The 22,766-nt window shown below is 41.8% G+C and overlaps 6 protein-coding genes across 7 annotated transcripts; 1 reads left to right on the top strand and 5 right to left on the bottom strand.

Annotated features, from left to right (window-relative positions):
* Positions 1-7: 7 nt before the first annotated feature.
* Positions 8-4,172, bottom strand: LOC127762346 (transcription factor HBP-1a-like). 2 transcript variants are annotated; one of them, XM_052286831.1, is made up of 14 exons: positions 3,931-4,172; positions 3,454-3,603; positions 2,943-3,008; positions 2,746-2,832; positions 2,186-2,266; positions 2,031-2,087; positions 1,925-1,955; positions 1,791-1,848; positions 1,663-1,714; positions 1,507-1,543; positions 1,214-1,416; positions 791-868; positions 571-696; positions 8-298 (listed from the first exon to the last, which is right to left on the bottom strand). In XM_052286831.1, exons 2-14 carry the CDS (start codon positions 3,505-3,507, stop codon positions 185-187), a joined length of 1,044 nt encoding a protein of 347 aa, XP_052142791.1. In that variant the 5' UTR covers positions 3,508-3,603; positions 3,931-4,172; the 3' UTR covers positions 8-184. The 2 variants fall into 2 exon arrangements, with proteins under 2 accessions (XP_052142791.1, XP_052142790.1); XM_052286830.1 differs by having other exon boundaries at positions 3,454-3,600.
* An 894-nt stretch (positions 4,173-5,066) lies between these two features.
* Positions 5,067-8,043, bottom strand: LOC127761308 (uncharacterized). The gene is made up of 2 exons (XM_052285580.1): positions 7,633-8,043; positions 5,067-5,593 (listed from the first exon to the last, which is right to left on the bottom strand). Exons 1-2 carry the CDS (start codon positions 7,903-7,905, stop codon positions 5,357-5,359), a joined length of 510 nt encoding a protein of 169 aa, XP_052141540.1. The 5' UTR covers positions 7,906-8,043; the 3' UTR covers positions 5,067-5,356.
* Positions 8,044-10,478: 2,435 nt separating this feature from the next.
* Positions 10,479-11,308, bottom strand: LOC127763767 (18.9 kDa heat shock protein). The gene has a single exon (XM_052288560.1). It carries the CDS (start codon positions 11,248-11,250, stop codon positions 10,714-10,716), a length of 537 nt encoding a protein of 178 aa, XP_052144520.1. The 5' UTR covers positions 11,251-11,308; the 3' UTR covers positions 10,479-10,713.
* A 757-nt stretch (positions 11,309-12,065) lies between these two features.
* Positions 12,066-14,376, bottom strand: LOC127763766 (uncharacterized). Its single transcript, XM_052288559.1, has 2 exons — positions 14,046-14,376; positions 12,066-12,788 (listed from the first exon to the last, which is right to left on the bottom strand). The coding sequence occupies exons 1-2, from the start codon at positions 14,174-14,176 to the stop codon at positions 12,341-12,343; spliced, it is 579 nt and encodes a 192-aa protein (XP_052144519.1). The 5' UTR covers positions 14,177-14,376; the 3' UTR covers positions 12,066-12,340.
* Positions 14,377-15,307: 931 nt separating this feature from the next.
* On the bottom strand, positions 15,308-17,250 carry LOC127762398 (probable xyloglucan endotransglucosylase/hydrolase protein 30). The gene is made up of 3 exons (XM_052286904.1): positions 16,735-17,250; positions 16,515-16,615; positions 15,308-16,077 (listed from the first exon to the last, which is right to left on the bottom strand). Exons 1-3 carry the CDS (start codon positions 16,928-16,930, stop codon positions 15,352-15,354), a joined length of 1,023 nt encoding a protein of 340 aa, XP_052142864.1. The 5' UTR covers positions 16,931-17,250; the 3' UTR covers positions 15,308-15,351.
* Positions 17,251-19,022: 1,772 nt separating this feature from the next.
* On the top strand, positions 19,023-22,733 carry LOC127762397 (ribose-phosphate pyrophosphokinase 1, chloroplastic). Its single transcript, XM_052286903.1, has 9 exons — positions 19,023-19,162; positions 19,615-19,788; positions 20,155-20,403; positions 20,767-20,910; positions 21,006-21,173; positions 21,478-21,547; positions 21,708-21,789; positions 22,083-22,242; positions 22,450-22,733. Exons 1-9 carry the CDS (start codon positions 19,055-19,057, stop codon positions 22,486-22,488), a joined length of 1,194 nt encoding a protein of 397 aa, XP_052142863.1. The 5' UTR covers positions 19,023-19,054; the 3' UTR covers positions 22,489-22,733.
* Positions 22,734-22,766: the final 33 nt, after the last annotated feature.

Raw genomic sequence — 22,766 nt, 5'->3', positions numbered from 1 at the left:
TTATCAATGGAGCTGCAAGCAACTGGAATAGAGGTAAGAGAGTTTGGTCTCGACAATTTGCCATGTCAGATTCTGATCGAATTGGCACAGAAAGATGCTTAGTAAATTCATCTAACACAAATGGTGATGTCCTACTAGAATCATGAGCTAAACAATTAGATGCTACTACACGTGATGATAACTCTCAAGGCGCATCATTAGGCTGAGCATCAGAATCCTGTTGCTTCTGGTGGGTGCCATTGGTGTCGTTCTGTTCATTCATATAAGGTATTGAATCACTGTTCCCCTCTAGTTTTTCCTGCAAATATTAAATCACCAATGAGGCAGACAACAATATCTGTGGCCAAAACAAGATTAAAACAATCTGAAAGAAACACATCACAACAAGAGCATATGCATAAATAGGTTCAGACGTTGCAACATGGACCAACATTCCAGCAATACTGCAGAGTTTCACTAGTTTAGATTCATAGCTGCAAAACATTTTTCATGGAGCCAACACAGAAAGATGATAAAGGGCAAGTAAACACGAAGAAATTAAATACTCAGGAAATGCATGAGCTCAGCCACCTTGAGTGAAGCATTGTGTGAAAGAAGTGCCTCGTACTCCTTTTTGATCCGTTCAAGCTCAGCCCTAAGAGAGGAGTTTTCTGCCCTTAAATTGTCAGCGCGTACAGAAAGCTCTTCACACTCAGCCTGGAACAAATATTTTGGTGCTTCAATAAGACTATCCATGATGTTCTGAAGAAAATAACGAGTCCAATGTCATGTTAACAATTTAACATCATACCTGCTTGCGCAGCCGGGATCTACGTGCTGATTCCCGATTAGACTGCTTCCTTTTCTGCTTCTTGAGCTCTCTTTCATCCTGAAAATGGCCAAGGTATAATTAAATTATACAAGTAGCGACATCTTTACATTGACATATACACAAGGGCAAAGAATAAAAATAAGCATCTTCAAAAGACAACAACCCTTTCCAAAATAAATATATAAATCATCCCTTCAAAATTAAAAGATGGCATCTTGCCACATGCTAATCCCCATTCCCAAAATAAGTGGATTTAACATTCATTATGGAAGTCGTTATGGCTAGAGTAGAGCAAATTTTTTTCTTGCCTTGTGGACTACCATTCTATTACCATATACAAGGATTTTAATTCAAAACTTATCAAAAAAATAATGCAAACGCTCGTTGTCAAAGGACTTGTACCCATTGCTCTCCTCGAACTGAACCAGACGATGCTTTGCCATGCATTGCAGGAACAGGCGAAGAACCAGCAGCACCCCAGTAGTCCATTCCTATGTTCAAGTTTGTTGTGGGAGCAACTCCCCCGATTACTACACCCGTTTGAGTTGGAGCCATCGACATGTTCTGATTTAATGCTGTATGTGATATGCCATTCTGAGAACTACCTACATAATCAAATGCATACTTAATCTCACACAAAGAAATATGCTCTATTGGTGTCTCACAAAACCATAAATAGGTCCTCAAGTACATACCATCTTCCTTTACATCATTTTCCTTTGAATGTGAATCCTGGAGCAACATAAAACAGGGTTGATAGGCTATCTTTCAAGGTTAATGATTTTTCTTACTGCCTAAAGAATGCACCAAATAAGTGATTTGAATGAAATATATATAGAGATCAATCTCACATTTTGAGAGTTGGCATCACTTCCTTCACTTTCACTCTCACTTCCACTCTCACTGCATGTTCAAGCTACCTGAGATTAGGTTTTGTCAGAACTAAATGAACTCATATTTTTTTTTAAAAAAAAAAAACCTGTGGGAGGTAATCCCGTTGGCAGATGGACCAGATGTTCTGCCAAGCTCATTTTTCCCTGAAATTATGATCAGAAGCATAAATGTGAATTACTTGCACAAAAAACCTTGATGTTGACATTGCAGAAGACTTACCGTTAATTTCTGAAGCACCTGGTGCAGTTCCCTGAAAGAAGCATCTCAGGATTGCATGAACATGATGATCACCAAAATATTTTTTTAAAAAAAATGGGTTACTTACAGCAGCTTCAACATTTCCATTTGCCAGCATAGGGTAGTGATTAAATGGATGCACACCCTACCAATTAGTTCATTGTTAATACAAGCATGTCAATAAATGGGTGCAAGTACAAAGAGAAGATTATTGATTATGACTGTCAGGTAGAAAATGCATACAGGAGTAGAGGGATGTGCGTATACAGTTCCTGGAGGATACATCATATAAGGTGGTGGTGTCCCGTAAGGTGGCACCATGGGCTGAAATTAAAGGGACAATATTTTGAATTGAGGTACAAAAGAAAATAGTTATAAATAACACACAAATATGCTGTTAAGGAAAGCAGTTTGCAGTTGCCTAACTTCTATAGCCATTTTTTACCTCCGGCAGAATGCTTAATTTTTTGCATTGCACTCGACCACCTGATTTAACAATAGAACCATAATCTACATGTTGCATACTAGCTAATTCTTCTGATCTTTGAAAGATGAAACCATCTACATTTTGATGTTACCTATATCTATATGCTTGTGTCCAGTGAGTATTAAAGTAAAAACAGATAATAATATTTAGAAAAGGATTCAGTTACGTTGCTCCAATTTAACCTAGCACACTGTCCTAGTCCGGATAAGCCAGACCTAGATTCCAGATAGCACAAAGCTCCTACTGCCACTTTTCCCGTAATTTCAACAGATATCAGATAAAAGGAACCAATAAAGTTTTAAGATACAAAGGGTACCTGAGCTCCCCACATGTAGGGATGAGCCTGGGGACTTGCAGCAACAGGAGGTGGAAAGAACCCATGCGGTGGAATTGCCGAGTAGGCCTTCAAGGTTAAAAAACAAAATATAAAGCACTGTTAAGTCGTTAAAATTAAATTGAAAATCCAGTAGAGGAAAGCTATAAGTTCATCTTAATAAGTAAAGATGCAATAACCTGAAAACCAGGCCATTCAGGGTAAACTGGAGCTGTAGTGCCAGATGTAGTGGCTGGAGACTGCTCCTGAGAATGTGCAAGCAAGAAACCATAAAAAGAGGTAAATAAAATAAAACGTCTGTGAAAAAGAAACAGGACATATGTGTTCTGTACTTCTACTGTGTAGGGATATTCGTTCTGTCCACATAGGCATATTATTATTATCTATGCAAAGAGAAGTATAGAATACAAGCCAGAATATCTTGCTACTCTAATATAGTCCAAATAATCTGCATAAAAACAGAATATGCACATTCTTTCCAATTCATGCTTTATCATAAATGTTCGACACATTTCTTAATTTGGCAGCAACACAGCATTCTTCTCGAGAAAAACTAACAGCATACATCATATGGGGAAAAGGGGCACTAGAAAATAATAATAAGAACCAATCTTATTGTCTTAGGCTAATACAGGTAAGACAAATTAAGCAGAAAAGGTTCATTTAGAAAGTAGATGAGTGATCAGTTACCGGTTCTGATGCCTTTGTTGCCTTGGGTGGCGTGCCAGGATCATTAGTACCCATCTGATTCGTCAACAATGCTTCCCGGCAACCAAACTCGCACACTCATTCCATTGTAACCCGGATATTGATAAATTGTGATAGCAAAAAGGCCACCTGCTGGGTGAAATAAACAATCCTGGTATGAACAGCAAAGAAGGGGAAAAACATGATAGATTTTGCAATGACAAATCTCACTGTCTCGATCCCGTATTTCCTCAGCTGGACACTAATCTAAATTCCCACTAAATTTGAAAAAACACCAAATGCATTATGATGCACCAAACCAAATCTACAATTCACCGAATTCTATCTACCCCTCGTCAATATCGGATACATGTCAAACTAGCTTAAATTGGAGGAGAAATCAGAATCCACGCAAAGCACAATGCAAAAGCAATCGAGCACGACGAGGCCACACAATTCAACCCCTCACCATTCACCAACCTTAATCTAGCAACCCACACGAGGAGAGAAACCACGCGAACGCGGCCCTCGAGCAGAGCAAGCCCACACGGCCGCTCGCTCTTCCCCCGAGCCACAGGCAAACAAATGCAGCAGCGCCCTCGGCGCAGGCAGCGTCCGACGCCGGCGAGTCCGCCTCCCGCGAGCGGATTGCGGCGGCGAGCGGCGGCGAGGAGGAGGAGGTGGATTGGGAGGGAGAGGAATCGAGGAGAGGAGGAGGAAGAGATGGGAGGTCGGGTTCGCGTTCGTGGGCCGCGTCCACGGTGGGCCGCGTGGGTAGGGATGGGTGACTGCCGGGTGGGGCCCACGAAGGGGGCGTGGGCCTGGTCCATGGTGGACGAGGAGCGGAGGAGGAGGGAGGAAAGCTATTGGGCGATGGGATGATGAGATGGATGGATAGGATGGCCCACCTCGGATCGACGCTGCAACAACCGTCGCCGCCATCTTGGATTCCTCCTGGCCATATATTTTTTCTCAACTAATTATTATTTTATTCATTAATCCAATCATTTGAGATCACTATCTTCTCAATTGATTTTTCGTATTAGAAAAGAATTGATTAATTTATTATTAATCCAATCATTTGAGATCATATACTATCAAAGAATTGATTAATTTATTATTAATCCAATCATTTGAGATCATATAATATCTTCTCATTTAATTATTCTTATTAAAAAGGAAGTCAAGAAGTCAAGTGAAAGTTATGGCCTCCGTTCTCGGATAATTGGCATTAACACTATTCAAGTTTATACCACTTGTTTTTACTTGAAAATATAGTGTATTATCGAAGCCACGTAGCATCATAAATATAGCTATATAACTTCCATTCGTCGTAATATAATCATTTAACAGCAATTTATGCATATGATTTTGCCCTGCATGCATCATTTCGTACAAGATTAAGTCGCGGTTAAAATTTTTCAAACTAGTTTACTGTGCTAGTGTCCTGCATAGAATTGTTTGGGAAATATATGTCGAATAACTTGTTTTTTTTCTTATTTAAACAAGATGTATGTGTAAAAATTCCGGAGATTAATGGAAACAAAAGACACAATAAAATCAACACATCACTCCGTGTAATGCAAAATAGATTGATCAAGGATTCAGTGGCTCTATTTGCAAATACACATTCCCTTTCTGCTGTTCTAGCAGTAGCTTGTTTACTCCTGTAATTGTTCAGTTCAAGTTCAACAATGTACAACTACTGCTAGTGGTACAAGGGAGCAAACCAGGCATCCCAAAACACTCAAATTTAAGAATGACGCATCAACCAAGAACTCCACAGATCCACACTCCTGGGAGGCTCCAAGGCAGACGCGCATATCAAATTCTTGCAATCCTTTGGCCAAGAGTGATTGGCAGTTCTTGAGGTGACAGCACACTACAACTCAAGCTTACATGACAGTCACACCCAACGCAGGCGCCCTTGGTACTCCAAGGAATGACAGATGTCACCATCAATGACGGATATTTGCTTTCTCATTGCTAGAGCAGCTGATTTTGTATTATATTTCACTTGATATCTTCCAGCTGGAGTTGCGTCGTTGTTGATCAAGATTTCTGGAACAACTTCATCCAAGAACTCATCTGCGACATCACCATCCTCATCAATCCTTAGCTTCCTTGTATACCACCTAAAGCCCTAGTCGAACAAAAACAAAACCAATGATCATTATGATAAGAGGGATGGAAGCAGCAAACCACAGCAAGTTGACAGCATTGAAGAGAATCCATGATTAATTCAAATACATAAGGGAACATATCAATGTGTTGAAAACACAAACATCCAAAAAAAACACTCAAAAGGTAAGACACCATTATCCGCATCTGCCAATCCATGAAAAAGGAATGTCATTCCAAATTGAAATTGTTCTACTACAGAAAAAAAAAAAGGTTGTTGTGATGGCCATGTGCTTTAAGAGTAGCCGTCAAGTACCATAATTGTCAGCTGACACTCGCATGAAATATCTTAGGAGGATATAATATAAAATGTGCAACGTCCACAACAACAAAAAGAAAATTGTGACAAAATAAAAAGGAGGAATGGGCACCAAATAATATCAGTATAACACCGTGCTCTGAATGTATGAATATCAACATTACTAGCTAGATGTTCCCCATAGTGTCTGTCTATTATGCACCAACAAATTTATAGAAGGTAAAGTTGGTGATAATATTCATTGACAGTCGGCAGCTTGGCGCGATCATACATCATTATCTAAAGCTTCCAAAGAATAGTAAATTTGGTAATCAATAATGCCCAAATGGTATTTTCCAATTTATTACATTTAATATAACAACCTTGTATACACTGCAGCACAAGTATCGACTTGGGCAGTTCGCAGATTTGATAAATTAAATATGACCTTTAAACCAACAATTAAAATGATTCCCAGTTGAAAAATATTCATTGTTTTGCATGCCCATATGATGCATGCCATAACTTGTATCTGCAGAAATTTTCAACAATATAAATAACAGCCAGACTTGTGAGGTCCACTATGCATGAAAACTTCCTATAATGCAAATAGGTTTGTGAACTTTTGTCGATTATATGTAACAATGGTTCCCAGAGTGCTCCACTAGCAATATACAGTGCTAGGTCTTAATAACATTCATGGTTTAAATGACTTGCAGAATTAGCATTGCTCTCGTATTTTTAGAGGAGATCACAAAGACTTTATCATGCTAACAACGCACCAACCAAATCCAAACAAGTATCAGATGACAAAATGCACAAATGGACAATCAGATGTAACAAGATTAGCTCGAAGAAAAATACGTACACCATTGTGAAGAAACCATGATTGTAAAATAGTGAAAGATTTGCTATATCAATAAAAAGAGTTTGTAAGCCAAAGATATAACCTATGCACTCCAATTTTCTGAACAATTAATGCAGTGGCAGAAACCCAAGTCAAAACCTTCTATCATCTGTAACAACAAAGGTGATCCACTTATGTCTAAAATTAGGTGAGCTCCTCTACTCATCAAATCCATCCAAGGAAATCTGTGCCTAGCCTTTCTTCCATCCCACAAACTATAAATGTTAGTAGGTAAGAACTCACCAAAGTAAGCTAAGCTACCACTCTCTACTTAACTATTGCATCTTCCTTGACATAACAAGACATCCTAATAAAACGCACCGTTGAATTAACCAATCGCATATGCATTGCCTACTAAGATAATCATAGAACAAGAAGCAGCGTATTTTGGCGCTGGACTAATCTTATGTTCACGGAGGTTAAAAGAGGAAGGTAGAACTACCTCCACAAGAGGTGGAACCGCAGAGACAATACTATCTCACAGAACAAAGTCGAAGAACTCACGACTGCACTCAAATCGACATTAACATAACCAATCCTATAATAAAGCTAACATCGAATGGGGCATAGCCGCATAGCCGAGACTAGATTCAATTGCGGCAGCACAATTTAATTGAATTGAATTGCATTGCATGACTTTCTTGGAGCCTAAAAATAGCTACTGCTTCGAGCTCTTCTACTGTTCTTCTACATCACAATTCTGGGAACCACTACAGCAAGGTCGCCCATTTTCAGCAAGCAATACTAGCATCAACATCCAACGAGGCGCTCTTCCGATAACCAAACCTCCCTCCCAGATCGTACTAACACAGGCGCGCAAACAGGCGAGACCACCACAACCGCACAATCCGATTACCTGAACGCCGCCGTCGCCCTGGGGACAGGGCACGAGCACCGGCCCGGGCCCGGGCCGCTCGACGGGGACGGGGACCTGGACGCTGAACCCGCGCCTCTGCACGTTCCCGGCAGCCGCCGCGGCGGCCGCGGCGGCGGCGACCTTATCCTGCGGGACTTCGGCGGCGGCGGCGGAGTCCCCCGCGGCACCGTCGTGGTGATGGTGGTGGGGGTGGTGGTCGGCGTCGTCCCTGGAGATTCCAAACATGCCGGCGATCCGGCGGAAGAAACCCATCGCCGGCGGCGGCGGCGGCGGCGGCGAGATTTCTCCGATGAGGAGGAGAGCGAGAGGAGGAGGCGGAGGCGAAGCGGTTGATCCGACGGCGGAGGGGTAGAATTGTCAATAGGGCGATGAGGCTATCCGTGGGCTCGTTTTGCTTCTACTTTTGGGGTTTTACTGCAGCACAAGGAAGCGTAAAGCTTATTAGTACTATTATTATTTTTAGTTTAATTTTAGCTCTCTCTTTTTTGACTTCATAACTTTAGCTCATTTGATTTATCTGCTTGTACAATATATTCTTTTTTCATACATCATAGGCAGAAACTCATATAAATGCGTACACACTAATTGTTGTTATAAACATACATGTACACCTTACCCTTACAAATAATAAGAGACTAAAGCGACATGTCTTATGTCTGTTAACAGGTATTTTGTCTTCAAACGAAAGAAATAATTAGTTGTAAATGTAAGAAACCATGCTTATTTAAGTACTTCCTTCATTTTAGAAAGTTAGAAAATAAGTTGTTTTGATTTATCATAAGTTATTTTTTTCAAAAAAAAGTATAAGTAAATTTGTAGTAAAATATAGCAACATTTTCAACACAAAATAGATATATAATAATATATCAATGGCATATTTAATGAAATTAATTTATTACTATAAATATTGATACATTCTTTTGTATGTTTGGTCAAAGTTAAAAAAAAATTGATATAGGATAAACCAAAGCACTTAGAGAAAATGCATTATTGTTTTGTCTTGTGGTGCTTTACTTTGCCTTTTGAGATGGATAAATAGAGTACTAATACTATTTTTTTGCGGTAGGTGAGATGAGAGGGAGAGATTATATGGTCCATGGATGAGCAAATAATCAAATCACGAAAGGTGATGGCAATTATTATCGAGTAAGCATGCATATAATGAGGTAGATTATTGCATCTTTCTGAGTGGTTGATTGAGGATTTGATGTGGCAACCGGTTAGTCTGGCGTTGCTGCCTTCACCATGTGGACCATGTGCAAACCATTAATTTAATCACGACGCAATAACTACATTAAAAATAAAAATAAGAGAAAAGAAAGAGAAAAACACACACAACAGCTACAGCTAAGAGGAAAGACAAGTTAACCTAGTTGATTAATTGCTTGACGACTGATTATTGGTAGTGGAGAGCACGTTGTAGTTTTAGAGCAGGTAATTAAAATAGCAAGTTAGAAACATATGTAGAGGATAGATATGAAGAGAAAAAAAGAAATGTTGGCTGTTATAAGGTACTCCCTCTCTGTCCCACAATATAATAATTTAGGATATGATGTGACATATTTATCCGTGAATTATAATACATGTCTCTCATCTAATATTAGGGTGTTATATTATGAGAGGGAGGGAATAAATGTTAGCTCTTCACATGCTCTTGAAAACTCTAGAAGATCAGACAAACCAATTTTGCTTCTTTTTTTTTTTACCGATCCGATCGTACGGTTTTTGCTTTTTGGTAATAAGTTGGTATACGTTTTTTATTTCTGACGTGGATCAATAGAGTAGAGTTTTAAGGTTCATCATTCACTGATAGAGATGTGGAAGAAAGAGAGGATAAGAAAAATAGAGATGATATCTTAGCTCATGTACTGTATACGAGCTAATTCTAATATAAACTTATAGCTAATACGAACACGTAGGATCTTAATTAACCTCTTATATTATATAGTACTCCAATACACCGATATTACCTTAATCCTTGCATCATGAGTCATTACTAACTGCAAGTAGAGGGCTTACGTAGCTAACAAAGCTGACATGACAGTATAGATAAAAAAACAAAAATCAACAAAGAAAAAGAACAAGAAGAAAAAAGTCATAGGGAGCAGTAAACTCTGAATCTCTATACTTGGGCCATATTGGGCTGGGCCAGGCTAACAATTAAGGCCCACTAATCCGCCTCTCGACTCTCTCACTACTATCTATTCTCAGTCCTCACGGTGGTGGTGAGTATTTTCAGAGGGTATATGTTGCCGCTCTTTGAAGCACATCTGCACATATATTTGAACATTGCATGAGTTCTTTTAATCCTTTTATGTGTAGAAGAAACATCCATGAACCATGAGATAAAAAATTAAAAGCTGTGTTAACAAGGCAGCTGGTTCTGTTGGAATAACACTGCTTGCCGAGCTTTTTAGATTTTTGTTTCGCACCAGCAGGGCACAACGCAGGGAGGCCGTACATCTTTAGAAATTAGGTCTCCATCTGCCTGTCCGAATAATAATATGGAGTATTTACCAATAGGCTCTTGTAAAATAAAAGGTTAAAATGGCATACACACCAAAATTTATTCTTATATTCCTCCAATGCATTATGCCACAGCTTTCACCAAGCAAACTGGTGAGTTGTTTACACATCTTCTATTCCATGCATATAATGCAATCATACATGCTGCATGATGCTTATTATTATTATTATTATTATTATTAGTAGTAGTAGTAATTATTACTCCCTCCGGGTTGATAATACTTGTCGTTTTGGACAAGGGCACGGTCTCCAAAAAACAATTTTGACCATTATTTTCTATTATAATATGTATAAAAGTGTTAACAAATATATGATCTTATTAAAGTACTTTTTAAGACTAATTTATACATGTAGTCACCATATTTGAAAGACAAATATTTTAAAAATAATTCATAATCAAAGATTCTAAAGTTTGACCTCACTCTTATCCAAAACGACAAGTATTATCAGCCCGGAGGGAGTATTAATTAGCAGTACTAATATAATTACTCGATAATTAAGCTGTGGAATATTAGCTAGTAATTAATAGTTAGTTTAATTGGTGATGGGGATGATCCTGGCGTGAGGCTTCCTGTCGTTGTCCTTGGGGATGGTGATGGTGAGGACGCCGTTGTCGAGCGCGGCGTGGACGCCGTCGGTGTTGGCGTTGGGCGGCAGGCGGACGGTGCGGACGAACCGCTCGGAGCTCCGCTCGACGCGGTGCCACCGCTCGCCCTTCTCCTCCGCGGCGCGCGCCCGCTGCCCGCTGATCCTGAGCACCTTCTCCTCCTCCACCTCCACCCGCACCTCCTCCCTCCGCACCCCGGGCATGTCCGCCATGAACACGTGCGCCGCCGCCGTCTCCTTCCAGTCCATGCTCGCCGTCGACGGCACGCCCACCGCCGCCGCCGCCGCCGCCGACGGCGCCGCCGCGAACGCCGTCAGCGAGATCGCGTCCATGAACGGCTCCATGATGTCCACGCTCACCGGCTCGATCTCGCCGCCGCCGCCACCGCCGGTGCGCCCGCCGCCGCCTCCGCCCTTCTGCTGCGCGTTCTGCTTCCGCCCCAGCATGCTAGTGATCATCGACATGGTAGCAAATTAAGCTACTACTGTTTTTTGCTTAATTAATCAGTGTGACACTTATGCACTTGTTGTTGTTGGGCGAGCTAGCCAGCTTAGCTTGTCTATTTATAGAAGCCACTCTACACGGGCACGCATGTTAAGGGCATTTTAAGCTTTTTGATGAGAAATGACCAAAATGTCATGTAATGATACTGGCTAATTAACTTAATGACCGTGCATTTGTTAGAATTTTGATCACAATTAGTACCGATTGTCCGAAGTTTAAAAAAAGGGCACAATTCGATAGGGAATAAGAACCTTCTAGGAGCCTATAGACTGTAAATTCAGTTGTGATTGCTGATGAGAGATTCTCAGTGAGTCAGTGTGTGTATATATGTACACTGGTCAGTGGTAATGCTAATCATCCATGGCTTTTCTGTAATTAGTCGATTCGTTATTCGGTGGCCGATGGGTACAAGCACTAAGATGAGAATTTTTCGTGGAAATGACACATATCACTTCTTTTCAAGCTCCCGAATAAAGTGCATATATCAGATATGAAATATGGAATCATTCGATAGCTCAGGGACTATTGCCATGCCCTGCTGCCTGACAAGGAAATGTGGAGAAACAAGTAAATATTTTATCTTCCCAAAAAAAATTCCAGGAATTGTGGTCTGCAACAGCAACAGATTCAACCATTTCCATATGTGGGTCATACAACAGTAAAATTAAAGGTGAATTCCTCCTAGGAAAAAGAAATCTCCCAGTTTGGAGAAAGGAGATATCTCTAAAGTAGTGCCATTTCTGAAATGGAAATCTGACAATTAAAAAAAGAGAAGTGAAGAGGAAGTAGTGAGGATCTGAGATAATGTTTCAATCCTACATAGTTCCTTTTGCGCATTTCAAGGACGAATGGAGTAAACATATCCATTATGGAATACCACATACTGTCTTCTGATCATTGGTTAGAAAATCTATTTGCTAAACTGGTTGAGCAACAAAAAACTTGTTCAGCCCTTTATTATTGCAGGATCCATCACCCATGAGTCATGAGACTTCTGTTCTACGCGAAACTAAGTCAATTGAACTTTGAATTCCAGGACAGTATAGATCATCACACCATGAGCTGTGCAATGTCCTTGCGGAACACACCCTGCATGAAATCATTCCTCTTAGCGGTGGCCGATGGGAATGATGAGTAGGAAATCCGCCTACACTGGCTGCTAGCACTAATTCTGGTGGGCTGCATCATTGTCGGTAGAACAGGGAAGGACTTGGGTCGAATGTTCAGAGGTGAAAACAACACCTTTCCACCATCACGCGGTAAAGTTTTGGATGTAGGCTTCTGAGCTCCTGTGCTCTTGCTTGTACTCGAAAGATGCCTGAATTGCTCTGAGCTGCCATTTGGTGGGCCTGGAGGATGGGGACGAATCTGTGCTGAGGGCTTCATGCGGTCAAGCCAGCGAAGGATCATGTTACCAAGGTTCCGACCAACTTCTAGGTCTCTCTGCTGAATGTTCTTGTGCACTGAAACCGCAACATTGAAAACATCCCGTGTTCGCCTGCAGAGAAGAATTGTTTGGTCACATAAAATCAATTGAAATGACTATGTAATATTGTGTACTATAGTAATTAATTAGCTAGAACTATTCAGGGATCAACAAAAGAACTGAAGATGAAACTCCATTTAAGGAACTGCTTATCTGAATCATTTCAATCCTTAGTTTTTACAAAGGCAATTGGACAGATTTAGTAGACTGGACAGGATTATTGTTAGATCCACATATGGACAAGGTTGAAACCATCAGCGTGTGAGGTATGGCATAAAACCAAAAAATTAGCCAGAAAAATTACATGGATGGGGAGTCAGGATTGTGTACGCAATATGCAGATCCATCATCACAGTTACTTTGCTCAAGTCCAGCTGAACAACAATGGACAAGCCGGAAAGCATAAAGTACAATGTGTACATTTTAAAAATGTCAGCATATCAAAAATTCAATTTCATGCTAGAAACACTGGATCATCAAGCTATGGAACTTCCAGGTTATATAATACACCAAAAAACTACAATACTATACTCCTTTTCGAGAGACATAACAAGAACTTTTATTTGGACAATACGCCTACATGGTTCAGTAACATTAGGCAAAAGCGGAGGCATAGTTAGTAATATAAGGTAACGTATTAGTATTACAGGTATCTGTATCTCAAATGAGTACAAACCAAAGTGCGGATGGAAGGCATAAATGGAGTGTGAGATTCAGGTATAATCTCTTTTATTGCAAAGTAAAGGAAAATGAATATATGAGGATTGAGGGATATTTCCATGTTGAGCAATCTATCACAAAAATAGGAGCATTTGACAAGATTTCATTACGGGACTTGTGTATAACACCGGGTATAGTGCAAGTAAGTTTCATGGCTGACACGGTCACATCGGAATGAACATGACAAATCGAATTGCAGCTGTGAGGATGTAGCAGCAAAGCTGTGGTTTGGACAACCCAAACGAAATGCTGGCAATGTCCCAACCTAGCGCCCCGTATTGTGCCAGCGACATTTCTGAGCTAACTGAAGCTGGTCAACATCACAATACGACAGGTTTATCACAGATTTCAGGGAAGGCGCGCCCGCAATTTCTACCCAGTGGCATGGTACTGTAGTACACGCGATTCGGCCCAGTGATTTTCCCCCAACAAAGATGAAATCAAGGACGAATCCGTATCGATTTGGGCGTCCCCGCGCCGCGAATCCGTACCGATTGCTCGGATCAGCGGGCGCGCGGGGCGTGGGGAGGGGAAGGAGAGGAGAGGGACCTGTAGACGAAGTGGCGGATCCTGGGGTGGTTGGGGCCGATGAGGCGGCGCTGGATGCGGAGCGCGAGGCGGTAGGTCCGCCTGAGCCCCAGGAAGTAGGCCGTGATCGCCGTCAGCTCCCACAGCACCATGTCGAGCCTCGACCACGCCCCGCGCAGCGCAGGGCAGGGAGAGGAGGAGCGGATCCGCCGCGGCGGCGGAGGCGGTGGCGGTGGCGGTGGCGGCGAGGGTTTTACGGCGGCGGAGGAGAAGGAGGTGGTGTTTGGGTTTGGGTAAACGAGGCAGCGGCTGCTCGTGGCATCTGCGCCTGCGTGTCGTGAAGTTTTCTAGTATCTCCCGGAAGATGCCTTTTTCGTGCCGTGTCTTGGAGGAGGGGTTCAGCATCAGCTCTGCCTTGCTGGATGGGCTCGATGGAGTGACGTCACCTCGTTCGTCTACCTGTCTCTCTGTGTGCCGCTCTCACTTTGCTGCTCCGCTGGTTTTGCTATGACTTGTACTGCTACTCCTACTGTGTGCCACGTCACCGCATTACATCGATTGCACGGGAGTGACTGAGAACACACGATTAGAGAAGATACTTTAAAGAACAATTAACATAGGATTGATTGATTATTACACCTTCCGTCCTAAAATATAACAACTTCTAGCCCTTTAGATTTATCCTAAAATATAATAACTTCTTCACCAACATTATCTTCTCAATCAATTACAACCCTTCACCATTTAATTTTCTCAGCTACCTCCACTTCTCAACCAATCACAACCTCCTCCTATTACTTAGTCTTCGTGTCCAACTAATAATCCTTATATTTTTAGAGGGACGGAGTAAAGTTTTTGTAAAAACACACCGTTTAACGGTTTGAAAAATGTGCACGTGGGAAACGAGGTATTTCTTCTGTCTATCTACTTCCGAAGAAATGTTTTGGTGTTCTTTAGTTCATGAAATTTTTGGGTTTTGGAACGGTATATCCGTGTATTTTGGAACGGTATATCCATGCATATGCTTTTCTAGATTAGGATATACCACGTCGGGTTCAATAATTAAAGATGACATTTGGATCAACCACTAGAATTCAGGCCCAATTTGGAATGGGCCTTCAACTTCCAAATTGGGCCTGGCCGCTTTCTCCTTTCCTCGTGGGCCCAATTGGTCGTTGCGTGTGTCCATTATTTTTTTTTCTTTTGCTCCCGTTTCGATCATCCCATGACTCGAAGGCGCGACGATGAAATGATGAAACAAACACACGACAAAAAGACAAAAATTGTAGTGTAATAATGTACTGTATATATATGATTATGTGCTGCGCTACATGTCGGCGGCCCTGGTGGGCCTCGCCGGCCGGGATCCGGGGCGGGTGCGGCGGCGGCGGCGGAAGGCGAGGCGGAGGTGGCCGCTGCCCTTGAACCGGCGGCGCTCGGACTCCACGACGTCGCACTCCGGGAACGGCGCCGGGTACCGCAGCGTGTCGTAGCAGTAGGAGTACACCATGTTCTGCTCCCTGAACCGCCGCATCGCCTGCTGCTTCTCCAGCGTCATCACGGCGAGGTCGGAGGTGAGCAGCGCGTCCTCGGCGGCGGCGCAGGCGGCGGAGGAGAGCATCTGGCCGATGGGGTCGCCGACGCGGCAGCCGAGGAGGGCGAGGTCGGTGAACGACGCCACGAAGGGGCCGTACCGGTAGTTGACGCGGTAGCGGCCGCCGGAGGTGGCCCAGGTGGAGGCGTCCCAGACGGTGGCGTAGATGGACATGGGCTTGGACGGGAAGTCGCCGGTCATCGCCGGCGTTCGGCGGACCTCGCGGATGGGGACGTCGTCGACGAAGAAGACGATGGCGGCGCGCGTCCAGAGGATGGAGTAGCGGTGGAACTCCGTGGTCGGGTCGAAGGGGAGCAGGTAGCGCTCCTCCCTCCCCCGGCTCACGCTGCCATTGCCGTACACGTTCGTCTGCACCCGCCATGGCTTCCCGCGGATGTTGCCCAGGAACTCGAAGTCCAGCTCGTCGTGCCGCTTCTCGATCACGTCGCCGTTCGATGTCTGCAATACAATTGATCAATCAAATTACAGTTTAATTTATGGAAACTATTCTAAACTCCAGAAGAGATAACCCCTCTTATTTAAATTTGCATACCACTCTAAATTAACTTGTGATATACATATCACTTCGCAAATATGTATGACAATATGTATGGTCAAATTTAACTTCAACAAATCGTAAGGGAAAAAACAAATTTAACTGCAAATATGCACTAACTAACTAGTTGTATAGTTTAATTTGTTTATTTTTGCTACAATTTTTAAAAGTTGAAATTTAAATTTCATATTTACGGATTGATATATCACGTGTTAATACAACTTATTTTTATAACCATTTAAGTGAAATGCAATCGATGAGGAACAATTTTGTGATAGTTTAAAATTCATTCTCATCAAAAAGGGGGTAAATTAATTGGTGGTTGTGCTTAATTACGTACGTAGAAGGCGACGACGACGCCGGCGGTGTAGTCGGAGGGGAGCTTGATGGAGGCGCTGAAGAAGCCGTGCTGGTACATGGACGACGACATGAACCCAGAGCCTGGTGAGCCAATTAGGGATTCGAATCGGATTAACCAGGAGGAAAAAAAATCCATGAATTCATGGATTAATTAACTAATTTCTCAAGCGCAAATCAATCGAAGAATTCAAAAAAATTACCGGTGGAGCGGTCGAGGAGGAGGCTGACGGTGCGGTCGTCGGCGGAGCGGAGGATGTTGTCGAAGCCGAACAGCGGCGTGTAGCCCTCCTCGAACGCCACCGTCGTCACGTTGATCGCCTCCAGCGCCGCCGCCGCGACCACCGCCGCCGCCGCCGCCACCACCGCCGTTGCCACCAGCAACCGGCGGCCGGCCATGCCCAAGCTACCCTAGCTACCTTGCTCTTCTCCTCCTCTCTTCCTCTTCCTCTTCCTCTCTCTCAAATGCAACCCAAATTGATGAGATGTATGTATTGATCTCTCGAAATCTAGCGAGCTTCGATTCGATCGATGGATCGTTAATTGCGCGAGGCGATGGATGGATCGATTTAATTTAGGCGGAGATGCATGGGGGCGATTAAGATGCATGCGCTTGCGGTTTTAATTAATTGTAACCGCGACGCGCATGCATGCAATGGAGGGGGAAGGAAGGATGAGACCCTCCAAGACCGGGGAAAGAAGAGGAGAAGAAAACGCCAGTGTCTCGCTGGTTTTTATTATCCATCATTAACGCGGGTAATTAAGCCCTTAGCCTAAAATTAGTGCGATTGGTAAAATGGTAACTCCAGAAGTTGCGATGATAAAGATTCCCTAGAAAAAACAGGAGAGTAAATTAGTGTTTCTGGATTTGACATTTATAAATTCAGTTGTGATGAAAACAGCGTCTGTTACATTTGTGGGGTGGGAATTAATATTTTTTGGAAGAAAAGGTCTATCAATGCTAAGATATCATCTTGTATTTCTCAAAAAAAAAAAAAACTCCGCAGGATATCATAAAGTCATTTTTTTAACGTATATGAACTGCTACTTCTTTTCTAATTTTCTGAAGTGCCCGTGTGTTACTCCCTCTGTAAATAAAATAAAATTCTAGGTACAAATCAGGTCAAAAGTTATTTTCTTTTAAACTCAGGTTGTACTACAAATGATCGATGATAGAACATAATGTTCTGAAAAGAATGGAATGTGCATATAACAAGCAAGGAAATTAGCCGCTCTAGCCCTTCGTACCGAAGCTGAGAAAATGATAAGGGCAAGAGCACAACCCATGGGAGATATGCCCGAGCGGAAAATGGGAGACATCGGTTGGTAGGTCAAATGACAAGAACAAAAAGATTTGGATCCTTTGAGAGCGACGTCTAAATCCAAGACCCCTGCGGCAGATGATTCGGACACTCTTGTTGGAGCCAGATAACGGGAGGGGAAGGAGGGCGGGGGATGAGGAGGGATGGTATAAGGAGAAGATGGTAGGATAGTTGGTGGAATGGTGGTGGTATGACAAGATGAGAGCAGGTCGCGCATTAGGAGGGGGGAACAGTAACGGTGACACTAGCTATTAAGGGATTTGAACACCGATGGAATACTCTTTTATTGTGCAAAAGACTAGCTATAAGGGTACGAGGATTCTTTGGTCGTAGATGACGATATGACCTTACCAGTTTTTTTATGGTGATAGTAACAAGTGATGATACGTCTCGAATAGAAGAATATTAGCCTCATCACAACCACCATTAGACCTTTGAAAGTAGTAAAAATAAAGGTAAATATAAAACAACCAATTTCTCAACAACAGTCCAGCTAATACTCCATACGTTCCAAAATAAATGCAGTTTTGCACTGTTCACGTTCAACGTTTGACCATTCGTCTTATTTAAATTTTTTTTATGATTAGTATTTTTATTGCTATTAGATGATAAAACATTAATAGTACTTTATATGTGACTAAATATTTTAAAATTTTTCACAAATTTTTTAAATAAGACGGACAGTCAAACGTTGGGCACGGATATCCACGACTGCATTTATTTTGGGACGGAGGTAGTATCAACTAAAAACCTCATAACCATAAAAAAAAAGAGAAAATTGGAACCATGCTATTATAATTTTGTAAAATTTAAGATATGCCATCCTAACCCACGTGTCATTGACTTATATGAGTTCTACCTGTCATTAAGATACCGATGACATATCTCAAACTTTACAAATTTATAATGGCATGGTTCCAAATTAACAAAAAAAAAAGTTACTCACTACTCGAGCTCTGATAAATGCTGACTTGTTTTTGTTTTTCCATTTTTCGATGGCGACTTTTCTCCGAGGACACATGATCACACGACTGCAGAACCAAAACACAAGGGAAAAAAAAAAGAAAAGGAGAAAACGATCTACTGGTAAAAGTACAAGCAACCAACTAATCCGGCGGCTGGAAGTAAACCCCAACTTAACCCAAATTAAACCCTAGCCATCCACCTCCGACCATTCACCCCCCCTACCCCGCGTCCCCCGATGCCGCTCTCCTACTCAGCCGCCGCCGCCGCCGCCGCGCCGTCCCCTCTCGCCGCGCGCAGCCGCGGCCTCCTCCGCCGGCCGCCGCGCTCTGCCCCCGTCGTCGTGGTGAGCTCCCGCCACCCTCCTTGCCCCGCTCTGTTTTTTTTTTTTTTTTTTGAAAAACAAATTATCCCCTAATGCAGCAGTGGTTTGATGATCAGTATGCAGTTATCGATAGGGTTGTAGATGTTGCGATGGTTTGTGATGGGGCCAGGAGCTTAGAAGGTGTATTTGCGTCGAATTTTATGTTGGTTTTGGACTTTTTGGTAGGTTGTGTTGGCTGATTTACAGGAGGGTTGTGTTTATTGCACAAGGAATTTCGATTCTTGTTCATTGTTTGGAGCTGTGCGTGCTTTGGTTTTTTGTGTTAAATTTGTTCGCCTAAAACAAAAGTGGGGTTCATTCTTTTGCTATAAGGTGGCAAAGCAAGTGTGGGTGTAGTCATGTTGAATTTAGTGTATTGGATTGGATTAATGCACTCCTGCACACTTAAGCTGAAAGGATCTTTGGTCGTGCAGAGGTGCAAGAAGATTGATCAACTGAGGGCAGTCAATGGATTACCACCATACGCTCCAGTGTCTAACAGATCGTTGTTAAGTCCTGTGATGCTGCCGATTATCCAGGATGCGAATATTAAGAATGATACAAGGTTGCGTATCTTCTCAGGGACTGCCAACCCTTCTCTTTCCCAGGTCAGCTGAATCTCTCATTACTTTTTCATGCTTTGCATTCTCTCGTTTCAAATTTGACAGATGCAACGAATTGGGCTATGTGGTTTACTGTGGTTGTAACATCAAGATATTGAATATTATTCAGTTCATCCATAACTTCCGGAAAACAGACTGTTAATAGTGGTAGATGCAAAAATGTACATTGAGCATAATTAGGCTTAAAGAGGCATATAGCCATGAACTATGAAAAGTGGACAGCTGGTCCTCAAAAGAAGTCTAGCAGTAGTATTTAAGTGTGACTTGTTACAAGTAGCACTTGTTTGACTGAATGGTTAATCTCACAGTGCCAAACTAAGATGGAAGTTTTTCTTGTTGTCTTATCTGCAGGAAATAGCAAGTTACTTGGGCTTAGAACTTGGGAAGATTAACATAAAAAGGTTTGCTGATGGCGAAATATATGTTCAGTTACAAGAAAGCGTAAGGGGATGCGATGTTTTCCTTGTGCAACCAACGTGCCCTCCTGCAAATGAGAATCTTATGGAACTTCTGATCATGATTGATGCCTGTAGGAGAGCATCTGCTAAGAATATTACTGCAGTCATCCCTTATTTTGGTTATGCCAGAGCTGACAGGAAGGTAATGTTGTCAACTTGTCATACAATTTTTTGCCTCCAAATTATCTTAGTGGTTTTGGGATCATTTTATTTTTTGAGTGGCATTTGTCACATGCTTGTAACACTACACTTTATTATTGTTTCCACAAAGAGAGCAATGACGGACAAACTTTATTATTGTATAAAGTTTAGTCTATGTGTCCATTTGTGGAATCCTCACAGTCAGGAATCAGTAGCATTACATATTGTCTTAACATCTGAGGAACATCTTATTTTTTTGAAACAAGAATATATTGTCGAAGTTCTCAATTTGTTGAAGACTTGTGTTATGGCACAGCACTCTGGCTAGCATGTCAAAACTAACAAAAGCATTTCCTGCTTTCAGTCTCAAGGCCGTGAATCTATAGCTGCAAAACTTGTAGCTAATATGATTACAGAAGCTGGTGCGAACCGTGTCCTTGTATGTGATCTTCATTCCAGTCAAGCCATGGGATACTTTGACATCCCAGTAGATCATGTTTATGGTCAGGTATGCACTGATGCATGTTGATTGATAACTGCTTGCATGTGATTTCATTTATGATTATAACTTTGTCTTTCTTTTTGATTCTTTGATCTGTCAAGCCTGTGATTCTTGATTACCTCGCCAGCAAGACAATATGTTCAGATGACCTGGTGGTGGTGTCTCCGGATGTTGGAGGTGTTGCCAGGGCACGTGCTTTTGCCAAAAAGCTATCAGATGCACCTCTAGCAATTGTTGATAAAAGAAGGCATGGACACAATGTTGCCGAGGCAAGTAGAGCATTCTTTGCTTTCTGGTTTATACAGGATAAACATTTGTGAATGCAAGTAGGAAAAATAACTTAGTTCGTTCTAAGTTCTTCTGATCTTCTCCATATTGTGTGTATTAACTGCAGTGTACGATGATGCATAGAAGGAAATATTCTCTGGCACCTTTTCCTAGATTCAATCTGCATGTTATAGTACTTAATGCATTTTCAGACGAGTCTATATCACTACATGTTGCATACTTGTTTAAATTTTCATGCTTTGTGAGATTAAACCACTACAGTTTATCATGTTCATTTTTTTACAGGTAATGAATCTTATTGGAGATGTTAGAGGAAAAGTGGCTGTTATGATGGATGATATGATTGATACAGCTGGTAAGTTCTCATCTGAACTGTTCTCATTCATGATTCATCCAAGGCAGTTGAGAATTTAATTTTAGCATTAAATTGCACACACAACTAAAATTACTCTTTGCCTTTCTTTGAGATATTTTGCTTCCAAATATCAATATTCTAATGAAACCAATTAAATTAGGAACTATTGCCAAAGGAGCTGAGCTGCTGCATCAAGAAGGAGCAAGAGAAGTCTATGCATGCTGTACACATGCTGTTTTTAGGTATGCTATATTTGTACCAACTATGGTATTTCCAGTAGATATTGATGTAGTAAGCTAGCTGAACTTGATTTACCATGGAGAAGCTCAGAATCCCTTGTTATGTTATAGACATACTTTATTCATGCTTTTGGTGGAACTCAGTTTTGTACAAGTTCTCCTAAACAATACAGAGGTTACAATTGTTTACCACACTTAACTATGCAGCAAAGATAACGTTCCTGACATTAAATTTGACTCATGCTTTGTTATTTTTCTGTGGAAAATTTATAATATTTGTACATTGCCTTTTTCAGCCCGCCCGCCATTGAAAGGTTATCAAGTGGTTTGTTTCAAGAAGTAATCATCACAAACACTATACCTCTCAAGGAGGACAAGAGTTTCCCGCAGCTGACTATCCTTTCAGTTGCTAACCTTTTAGGCGAGACAATCTGGCGTGTTCATGATGATTGCTCAGTGAGTACTAAGTGGCAACAACTTGCCAGTTATCACGCAAACTCTGCTCTTTTATGTGCTAGATTTGGTGCTTCCAATTAATTACACACCTCATGTCTTAATGCTCATGTTACTATATATAAGAATTCATTGCAATTTTCTTTTCCTGTGCGCAACTCTTTCAATATGCATAGACTGATGATGCCCTAAATTATTAAACCAATGCAGGTTGGTCATGAGCCATACTCTAGCTTGGACATTGACTGAAGCTCAAGGTGTATCACGCCCAATCCCCAATTTTTGGCTTTTCTCCACCTTTGGTTTCGTGGAATAAGCTGTGTAATCTGATGCTCCTACTAGTGCAAGAACTTTTGAGTATTTCAATGAACCATAGTACATAAGATCGAAATTTAGGTAGTTTGGTTTGCTAGCATGCTCAGTGTAATGTACATATTGTTTCCACGTGATCCATGTATTTCTTTGCAAAGATCAGTGCTGAATGGTTCAATTTATTTTCTCTCTCCGATGGTACAACGTGCAGTTCA

Source organism: Oryza glaberrima, chromosome 2 (genome assembly GCF_000147395.1).
Source record: "Oryza glaberrima chromosome 2, OglaRS2, whole genome shotgun sequence".
NCBI lineage: Eukaryota > Viridiplantae > Streptophyta > Magnoliopsida > Poales > Poaceae > Oryza > Oryza glaberrima.
Note: the sequence above shows the minus strand (reverse complement) of the source record. Positions and strands in the feature narration are given on the sequence as shown.

Bases quoted from the DNA above. Each gene is read 5' to 3' on its own strand.
- LOC127762346 (XM_052286831.1), bottom strand. From the start codon at position 3,507: ATGGGTACTAATGATCCTGGCACGCCACCCAAGGCAACAAAGGCATCA. The intron at 1,849-1,924 runs GTAAGTCTTCTG...TCATAATTTCAG, and splicing joins AGGTGCTTCAGAAATTAACG to GGAAAAATGAGCTTGGCAGA. The intron at 1,417-1,506 runs GTATGTACTTGA...TTGATTATGTAG, and splicing joins AAATGATGTAAAGGAAGATG to GTAGTTCTCAGAATGGCATA.
- LOC127761308 (XM_052285580.1), bottom strand. From the start codon at position 7,905: ATGGGTTTCTTCCGCCGGATCGCCGGCATGTTTGGAATCTCCAGGGAC. The intron at 5,594-7,632 runs GTAATCGGATTG...TTGTTCGACTAG, and splicing joins AGGGCGACGGCGGCGTTCAG to GGCTTTAGGTGGTATACAAG.
- LOC127763767 (XM_052288560.1), bottom strand. From the start codon at position 11,250: ATGTCGATGATCACTAGCATGCTGGGGCGGAAGCAGAACGCGCAGCAG.
- LOC127763766 (XM_052288559.1), bottom strand. From the start codon at position 14,176: ATGGTGCTGTGGGAGCTGACGGCGATCACGGCCTACTTCCTGGGGCTC. The intron at 12,789-14,045 runs GTCCCTCTCCTC...TCTTCTCTGCAG, and splicing joins ATCCGCCACTTCGTCTACAG to GCGAACACGGGATGTTTTCA.
- LOC127762398 (XM_052286904.1), bottom strand. From the start codon at position 16,930: ATGGCCGGCCGCCGGTTGCTGGTGGCAACGGCGGTGGTGGCGGCGGCG. The intron at 16,616-16,734 runs GTAATTTTTTTG...TTGGCTCACCAG, and splicing joins CCTCCTCGACCGCTCCACCG to GCTCTGGGTTCATGTCGTCG. The intron at 16,078-16,514 runs GTACGTAATTAA...ATTGTATTGCAG, and splicing joins GCGTCGTCGTCGCCTTCTAC to ACATCGAACGGCGACGTGAT.
- LOC127762397 (XM_052286903.1), top strand. From the start codon at position 19,055: ATGCCGCTCTCCTACTCAGCCGCCGCCGCCGCCGCCGCGCCGTCCCCT. The intron at 19,163-19,614 runs GTGAGCTCCCGC...TTGGTCGTGCAG, and splicing joins GCTCTGCCCCCGTCGTCGTG to AGGTGCAAGAAGATTGATCA. The intron at 20,404-20,766 runs GTAATGTTGTCA...TCCTGCTTTCAG, and splicing joins ATGCCAGAGCTGACAGGAAG to TCTCAAGGCCGTGAATCTAT.